Below are 9,594 nucleotides of genomic sequence, written 5' to 3'. Positions count from 1 at the left end.
GCTCTATTTTCTACAGATATTGTATTGTGTTTTTGTTAGGTTAGTGTGTCTATTGTTGATTTTATAGGCCTCTTTGTGGGTGGTTGGTGGTGTGCTTCTATTGGTTCTGTTATATTGTTGGTGATTCATGTTATTAACTTGGTGTTTCATGTTGTTGTAGTTGTTTGGTTATTTTTTGCTCCTTATTTCTTTCTATCTTTTCGGGTTGGCTGGTTGGGCCTGATTATCTTGGTGTATTGTGTTTTGGTTTTGCTTGTTATCTTATTTGGCCTGTCAGTTTGCTTTCATGGTAGGCTAGGTTATCTCCTAGTCAGTTTTCTTTCTTGGTAGGCTAGGTTATCTCCTAGTTTTTTTTTTCAGTTCTTTTATTATTTTTTTTTTTGCAAGGTCATTTGCTGGTCGGAGGTGTTAAGTGTGGGCTTTTGGGGTGGTGTTTAATATTGGTCTCCCTTCGGATATTTTTAAATCATTATTTTTTGTTGTTGTATGATTCATTTTTAGTTGCAGCGTTGCCTCCTTGGGTTAGATGCATTTTCTTTCATTCAACCTTTGGTAGGAATTCTGGTGATTTTTATGTGTTCCTTTTGGACTTCATTGAAGATCAAGCTTGGGCTCTTTTTGAGGGTTGGCTTCTTACCTCCCTAGTCTTTTTTCTTTTTTATTCTTATATTAGATAGGATAATTGATTCATTAGATTTTATTTTGGAATGATTACTAATCTTTTTTGTTGTTGTTGTAAAGAGCATTTGATCTTTTAAGGACTTGCAAATCAATTTTATTATTAACACGTAGGCCTCTATGTGGGTTTTAGCCCAAAAAAAAAAAAAAACTCAACTCTTAGTATTGATGTATTGAACTCACCCAATTAACTTTCAAAGTTGTTCACTAATTATGTTTATATACCCAAAAAAACTCATTAACTCAACCAAAATACTAGATAGCCAAAAAAACTCATTACAATATGTGATGCTTGGCATGGGCAAAATATTAATTAAGGATATCTAAAGAAACCTATAAAAAGAAAGGTGATCAGTTATTATTCTAAGGGTTCTAATTATTTTATTGGGCCCAAGACCTATAGAAGGGAAAGAGGCAGAAAAACTCTCCACATTAGTTAAAAAGTTTAATGAGAGACTATCCAGATAATGATGCATGATCCAACATTCATTATTGTTAGTTTTTTTTTTTTTGAATGGCGTGGAAGGAACTTCTTTTAAATCAACCTCATGAAATTATTTGCTCATTTCTAAGATTTTTTTCAAGCAAGGTGTTTTCCTTCTTGCATACAACATTAATGTAAGCTACTCCAACAGGCGCTTGTGTCATATGGCATGATGGAATTGTTACTTTTGAGTATCACTGTGAAAGCACCACACTATAATGTCTGTCATCAAATCTAAGTAATTTTTTTATAAATAATCATTAATTTTAAGTTAATTAGTTCTTATGAGTCTTAGAATATTGAATCAAGTAGAAAATAAGCAAGGTTTGGGGTTAATAATGTGAAAAATTCATGCTTAATTTTTTTTATATGCGCCGTGGCACTGGGGGATACAATACCCTGACATTAAGCTCTTTATTTTTGGGCAAAATACATAAGATTAGGTAATTCTCCGGTACAGGAAAGCACCGTCGTTGCTTTGGGTCTCAAGTGAGCATATTTTGGGAGTATCTAAAAGATTTTTAGAACATTAAGGAAGTTAGGCGTCGCGGTGCTAATTCAAAATAGGGGAAATCTTAATATTAAAATATCTCAATTCACTTCATACTTCACCCACCACCCCAAGCTTGTCGGAGAAGGGAAGAGGAGAAGAAGGAAAAGAAGAAAGAAAAGAGAGGGAAGGGATTTGGAGGCCAAGGTTCGAGATTTATCCCCTGAGCCAATTCAAGAAATTTTAGAGCTCCAAGTAAAATTTTAACCCTATCCCCTAATTTTAATTTTTTATTTCTAATAAATGAAAAATTCTAGAAAAAATGAAATTTTCTCAAATTTTATGAAGTTTTTGTTGCAACTTAGTTTTCATAATTATGTTTTCGTATCATGTGTGTTTTTGTTGATTCCAAATATTATTGTTTGATTACTATTTTCTCCTAACATATATTGGTTATATTGCTTTTATTTTTTGTGTGTACTAACGTTTCAGAGAAATTATACTCCAGACACTTGAAAATTTCAAGTCAGATTAAATTATGATGTATTGTAAATGGAGTCTGTATTTTACACTTTTATTGAGTTTGAGAGTGTGATTGTAATTGGGTAACTATGCACACATGCACATTGGGAGAAAGTTAAAACATGTAAAATTTTAAACTAATTGTATTGTACGATTTATAATTGTACGGGACAATTTGTCCAGTTATTTCTCCATAAAGTAGTTAATCTAACCATGTGAAGAAAATTTCCTAAGTCTTGTTCGTATTGTACGAAGTCATATTCGTACAAACGACATCTAGAGTATGAAATAGATACATACAAGTTCGTCCCAATGATCATCAAATTTTTTATGAACTAATCATACCATACGAAGTCCACTTCGTACAGACAATGTCTATAGTACAAAAAGATTGGGTCTCTTTTCATCCCAACGAATGCCAAAATTTTATGAATGGTTCGTACTGTATAATATCATATTCATACAGACGACATCCAGAGTACAAAAAGTTTCGGTCTCTTTTCATCATGATGAACACCAAATTTTTCTAAACTGTTCATACTGTACGATCTCATGTTCGTACAGAGGATGCCCATACTACAAATTTATGGGGTATCTTTTCTTCTTGACGAAGCTTGAAAATTTTCTTAACAATTCGTATCGTACGATATATATTCGTACTATACGATCCACATGTATAAATTTTTTCGTGCAGGATCGTACGAGCAATTTTTTAATTGTTCGTATGTACGATCGTCGATCGTACTGTATCGTTGATTTTCAAAATTGAAATTTTCAATTTTCTGAATGATTTTTCGTGCCTTTCATATATAAGGCCATTTAAACTAACTTTGAAAATGGTCCTTCTTCATTTTTCTAGAGAGAAAAAGTGTGAGAATTATTTGGGAGAATGTTTGTGAGAGATTTCTAACAAATAGAGAGTGTGAAGGGTTTACAAGGTTACCCAAAGATGAGAATCTCTTTATATTTTTTGTAAATCTTTTCCTTCTTTGAAGACACTCGAAGGAAGATCTTTGAATAAGATATGGTTCTCTACCGATACATGGAGAGTGTGAAAGAACATCGGTTCTCTGTCAACACTTGGAGAGTATGAAATGACGCTGATTCTCTGCCAACACTTGGAGAGTGTGAAAGGACGACGGTACTCTGTCGACACTTAGAGGGTGTGAATAGATGACGGTACTCAAACTCTTTCTTTAAGAGGTGTTTTTTTATTAATTCTTCTAAGTTATTTTTAAATTTTAATTTTGAGCACATATTTATACCAACTTGCGGAGCATAAGTACTTATAATATTAATAATTTTAGCATCAACATCAATCTTTAAAGAGATAATTATTACCTTCAATTCATTTTATTTTACAACATTATCCCTATAAACTCTTATCTATAATCATATGTACACCATTTCTAGAATGACACATACCCAAATACCATACTTTAAATCATAAACTATCAATCTCCTTAGGTTTCTCTCCAATAACCCATTTAATTTCTTGAATGTATAGAATTAATATATATCTTCCTATAAATCGTAATATTTATTAATTCCATTAATTATCTTATAAGAGAACTTATATTCCAAGCTTCTATTATGAACCTAATTTCATGGACTATCTTCTCTTCCCACATCTGCCCATGATGTGGGAACCCTTGCTTATTTAATACTACACCCGGGATTTAGTGCAGTCACCCGGGATTTAGTGCAGTGACCCTTGTACATTTCTAGTTCTAGCTATATTCAGAGCGTACAACACATCTCTTTTAGGGAATGTCCTATCATTAACACAATATATTAAGGGATTCATGTCATGATTATTTGATAAGCTTTATGCCGGTTATCGACTACCTAATGTAACCCTCCATTTTTCTCATCTAGGTCTTAGGACTTGACAATGATAGTGTTATATAGAATATTCAAAAGAACTTAAAAAATATAAATGGTGAGAATTTACACATGAGGGATTTACTAAACCAGGTTCAAACCAACCTAGAGCAATGTAAATATAAATGTTACAACCTGCTTTTTGTAAACTTTTGGGAATGAATAAACCAATTGTAATTATATTTTTGGAAACATTTTAAATATAGACTTTCCGATATTTTAACTTTTAAATGGAAGATAACATTATAAATGATATATCACCTCAAGAGGTAAAAATTTAGATCATTACACAATAACGACTTGAACATAACTAGAATACCTTGTACCTGGATTAGAAAGCCAGCTAAACCACCTGGTGCTTTAAAACCATAACTATAATTTTATGAAAGATAGGTAAGGGCAGTTATTTATGTTTTTTAGAAATCAAGCATGATATTTAAAGAAATTCTTAAGTCCCTTTACTTATGTATGGTGTGATTATGCTCGATGCAATTAAATCTTAATTAGTTTTTATTTGTTTTTAATATAATATATATAAATTAACCTTTTATGCAAAAAATAAAGTGCTTTGAACTTTAAAAATAGGCATAAAAATAGTTTTTTTCCCTAGAGATGCACAATATCCCCTAGATAGAACTACACCATAGCTACTAGGTCAGGTGGTCTGTCACGACCTGCAGGTGGGAAGGTACCTACTAAGAAGAGAAGATAGATACGTATACATGAAAAACTCCTTGTGAGCCAATACTTACCTCTTTGAAATGTATATCTTTCTATGCGAACCTAAATTTTTTTTATTTAGTTGCAAGTAGAAAAATTTTATTGTCCTTAGGAGTCTAATTGTATTCCAAGCTAAAATAAAATCACATGCAGATAATAAATCTTGAAAAAAAAGGTAATTTCTAAAGCATCTAATTTAAATAGAATAAAAAAGCATCAAACCATATTAATCAAATATGCAAGGCCATGTGGCAAGTACAGCTTAATAACAAAATAGGGTATGCATAAATTAAAGTGGTTGGGCTCCACTAACAACATCTCAGAATTTCATATTGATGACACAAGTTTAAAGTTGAATATTTCCTTTATCTTCATCTCTTTAGATCCTTTCTTCGGGCTCCTTAGATCTGTCAAGTCCGAACATCTAAATGAAAAAAAACTCCTCTCTAAAGGGATGTTTCATTTCCCTTTGAATTTCAAATTATCCAGCTTTGAATCTCCAAATGAAAGGAACTCTCCCTTAAAGGATGTTTCCTTCCTCTTTGGATTCCAAATTAGATACCAAATATTCCACTTCAATTAACTTTCACAACTCCATTTAAGTTTACATTTAGGAAAATTAAAAAACTCTATACAACCTGCATGTTATTCTAAGTAATTTATAGAAAATAAAAAAAAATCCCGAGTATTTATATATAATCAATTGCTCAGTTTTGAGCCAACACATTCACTTGGCCAAACTTTTAAATTATGGGGGGTTTGACAATTAGAGCATCTCCAAGAAATGTGTTAATCACATTTTAATTAATTAGCCCCCCTTTTATAGTCCTGTATTAGTATGGTTACCTGTAGAAGATATATTAGCATTCATATAATTTCTAATCTAGGAAGATCTAGCGCCTATCACATATTATATCATAAATATCTTGACAAAAGCATTGTATCATAAACATCACAAATCACATCAAAACCATAATAATCAGCATGGATAAAATTTTGCATCAAATCTACGTCACAAAAAAACACATGAAAGAACAACGGCCTAGCCTAAGACTAAAGTTGGTTGTCATAACAAGCAATCTATAGTGTGTGTATCAGGCTGAGTGGTTTGGATATACCCTACGTTGATTGTTGTTTGAAATTTTTTAATGCTTTACTTTTATTTGTTTTTAGGCTAAATGTGATTAAATTTGAGTTTAAGACATAATACTTTAATATTCATTTTTAGATGAATTTTAAGTGTTAAGGTTGGTTGATTATTATTTCTCAAAATTCTTAAATTTTAATTAGGTGTTTTAGTCCTTAAGTCTTAAAATTCAATTCATGACTTATGTTCTCCAAATGGGGTCTAACATAAGGTATGAAGGCTCCTAGTTATTAATAACTTATTATTAATTATTTAAGATTGAGAAAGGATTATCTTTTTTTAATTTTCAATTGTTAATGCTACATTGTTTCAATTGGGCAGAACCTATGATTTTATTCTTTTTTTGAGTTTTTAAAGTAAAAAAAATATATATATACCTAATTTGTCTTTAATTTTGTGTGAGATGCATTTATTTATAATATAATGAGAGCTCTTTCAATTGAAATTATTTCTATAATGCAACGATAAATGTAACAAATGTCTCCAATATTATAATCAATGCTCAAAATAGACGTGATTATAAACTTTTATTCCTTTTGTTTCAGATAAATGGTAAATACCAAAGTACAATCATTATGACTAGTATAAAATATATACTTATTTTTTCATGCTTTCCGATAATTTATGAATTTTATCTGTCATAATTTGCCTTTCCCCAACTATGTGGCTGTTGCATAGAAGTCATTCTACTCTAAACAACTAAATCCATGACAACCTCCATAATAAGCTTAGAGATGATTTGAGTCTCCACTCCAGCAGCAACTGCATCAGCCTCTTCAAGACCAACCCAGTTGTTCCTTCCAACATCCCATGTAGCATTAAGATCCTTCTCCAAGATGATGTAAAGACTATTTTTAGCAATAATGCCATCTCCATTCTCACTATAACTTGCCAATTCTTCAATCTCATTACTAATTTCTTCCAACAAGTTGTTGAAAGAGAGAAACCTTGATCTTTTTCTTTGATGTGGCTGAAGCATTTGATTGATTGAGAGCTTACTCTCTTGGCTTTTGAGCGCCATTAGCTCCTTTGCACAATCAAGCAGCAACTGTTCATCACCAACTTGTAGAACCTCTGAGTTTTTTGCTTGACAGTGTATAGGTATGCCAGCATCGATTCCGAAGAGATCACCAGCATAGTCATGGAAGGATTTGCTGCTCAAGAGTTGATGTTTGAAAAGATTTCGAGATTGAGCTGCTGGATTTGTTGTTGGTTCATTGTTGAAAACCTTGGTTGATTGTTTGTTTAGTCTTGAGTTACTTCGAGCTTGTTTAGTCCTTGGCATCACTTCACAAACTATCTTGTGGTCTTTTTTGATCTCATCTGTGATAAGAGAATAGTAATAAGTTGTCCTTCCAAGAGGAAGAGTAATTGGTTGGTTTCTGTTAAGTCTTCTGTGTGCTATATTAATAGAAGGATATAAATTATGTTAGGAGCTCCATATGCATTTTTATGTCGAGAATGTGAATCAAATGACCAAAATAGTTATAATAAAAAAGGTTTGAATTGTTCGACAAATTAAGGCTATGTTTGGGACGACTTTCTTTCTGCTTCTTAAAGCAGCATTTTAGTACAAAAATAAAATTTATTGTATTAAAAGCTGCTTTAAGAAGTAGGAAAAAAGCCATCCCAAACAAAGCCTAAATTGCATTGTTATCAACCATGCTAGTGTTTTGATCATTTGGTTTATTCTCTTGGCATAAAAATGCAATGTACATAGAAGTGTATCATTTGTAGTTTACCTTTGCCAACAAATATGATTGTTTCCTTCTTTTCCTGAGTTAGGGGGCCATCGGTGATCAACAAGCTGTTGCTTGTACAAATTGAACGAGTTTCAGTTCCAGAACTTCTCAATTTTCCATCTTCAAATTTCTGGACGAGTTTCAGTTCCAAAACAGAAAATAAATATCGTGGCAAAAGCATTGTATCAGTCTACATATAGAGCATTATTAACAATCTAATAACACTATCTTTATTTTCGTTGCCTAGATCTGACTGTTAGAAAATGGAAGAACTTTGGAATAGTATTATCTTCATTTACCTTTGTTTCTGTCAAAGAATTTCTGACAGGTTTTTCTCTTGTTTTTTGCTCTATACTGTTAGATTTTAGAGCCCTCGAATTTGCCGAGAAGTTGTCTTTGTTGTTTTGCTTGATGCTTTTATATGTTTTGGTGCTAAACTTTACTCCGAGTTTTCCTTTTTCAGAATTTGTTGAATCCACGGTAGTTGTGTTTATTGGTGCTTCAATGGCTGTCACTTGCTTCAACTCTACAAATCTCTTTACCTTATTTACTGAGTTTTTTCTATCCACAATCCTTTTAGTTTCCATATTAACCTTCTTTTGCTGCTTGTTATATTGATCAACATTGATGCTCAAATTCTGGATTGGTTCAGTATTGTACTTGAACTTTCTCTTCACTGGCATATAATCATGATCAGAAGTTTTTTCTTCCAAAATCAACTCAGCTAATGTTGTCTTCTCCCTTTCTGATATTTTTATTGAAGCTAAATTGATCTCCTCCCTATCCCAAGGAGGTAAATTCACAGATTTCAAGATCACGATGGGAAGGACCTCATCATCCTGATCAAAATTGATTCCATGCATATCTGATTGAATTTTGTTTCTCTTAGAATAATCATTCTTCAGAAAACCTTTGAATCTCATTGTTTCAATGATCTCTTCCAGTGATTTTTGCTCAGGTTGTTCTTTCATCCAATCCACTTGTTTTATTTCTTGGCGATCTTTACTTCCTGATGGAAATTGTTCTAATCCCATAAGCTTTGCAATCAAATTTGGAGCTTTCATCTTCTTTATTTGTGAACTGAAATTGATTTTTCGGCCTGTGAACTTCAAACCTGAGTCTGAAAAAGCCTTCTCATCATCAGATTTTAATGTCAGATGGTTCTGCTTGCAAAGCCTATCTCTGATCACTTGCTTCAACTCTTCCACCGAATTTGTCGAAAAATCAACTGAGAGTCTTGGTTCCTGCAACTTGTAGCAAGAACTCCCATAACTCTTCGAACTTGTTTCCATGAAAAAGTAATCTTCTTCATCTTCCTCTCTTCCTCTTTGTCTAATGTTTTTCTTACACATCCTTCTTGAGGCCTTCTGAAGCCTTGAAAGCATTTGTAATGACTGTTGAAGCTCCAGAGAGCCTCTGAGAAGCTCATTAGCCATTTGTGTTGATTCAGTGCGACGAGCTGAGGTCTTGGACCATGAGTTAATCACTTGGGTTAGATCATGAGCGCCACGAGAGATTCTCAAGAGGTGTAAATCACTTCTCTCCCTGATGTCCATGGTATTTTGATCTTCCTTCTATCAAATGAATGTGAGAAGTTCTTCCCTTTCTGTTTGTACTTGTTTTAAGATTTCTTTTTCATCTGAATTGGAGATTTTAAGTCTTGAGCCTTAGATTGTTGTGAGGCATATTACTCAGATGTACTGAACTGCAAAGACCAAGATATAAATTTAGTATTCTGATTCAGTTCCATTGGACTAACACATAAAATATTGGTATATAGACTCAACTGGAGTAGATGTTCTCTTCAACTAACAAAGATTCTGCAGGTCAAGTTAAAGGATTTTTAAGGCTTTGTTTGGAACAGCTTTCTTATTACTTTCTAGAGCGGCTTGTTAATAAAAGAATTTTTTGAATTAAAAATTTTTAT

General features: G+C 32.5%; 1 protein-coding gene across 1 annotated transcript; it reads right to left on the bottom strand.

The window, feature by feature from the left end:
- Window positions 1-6,433: 6,433 nt before the first annotated feature.
- LOC110108124 lies at window positions 6,434-9,369 on the bottom strand. The gene is made up of 3 exons (XM_020838637.2): window positions 7,967-9,369; window positions 7,668-7,797; window positions 6,434-7,248 (listed from the first exon to the last, which is right to left on the bottom strand). Exons 1-3 carry the CDS (start codon window positions 9,221-9,223, stop codon window positions 6,617-6,619), a joined length of 2,019 nt encoding a protein of 672 aa, XP_020694296.1. The 5' UTR covers window positions 9,224-9,369; the 3' UTR covers window positions 6,434-6,616.
- Between the last annotated feature and the right edge of the window lie 225 nt (window positions 9,370-9,594).

The sequence above is a fragment of the Dendrobium catenatum genome, unplaced genomic scaffold (assembly GCF_001605985.2).
Source record: "Dendrobium catenatum unplaced genomic scaffold, ASM160598v2 fragScaff_scaffold_261, whole genome shotgun sequence".
NCBI lineage: Eukaryota > Viridiplantae > Streptophyta > Magnoliopsida > Asparagales > Orchidaceae > Dendrobium > Dendrobium catenatum.
The sequence above is the reverse complement of the archived record's forward strand: the minus strand, read 5'-3'. Positions and strand labels throughout refer to the sequence as shown.

Bases quoted from the DNA above. Each gene is read 5' to 3' on its own strand.
- LOC110108124 (XM_020838637.2), bottom strand. From the start codon at position 9,223: ATGGACATCAGGGAGAGAAGTGATTTACACCTCTTGAGAATCTCTCGT. The intron at 7,798-7,966 runs GTAAATGAAGAT...AAACTCGTCCAG, and splicing joins ATTCTTTGACAGAAACAAAG to AAATTTGAAGATGGAAAATT. The intron at 7,249-7,667 runs GTAAACTACAAA...CTCTTATCACAG, and splicing joins AATCATATTTGTTGGCAAAG to ATGAGATCAAAAAAGACCAC.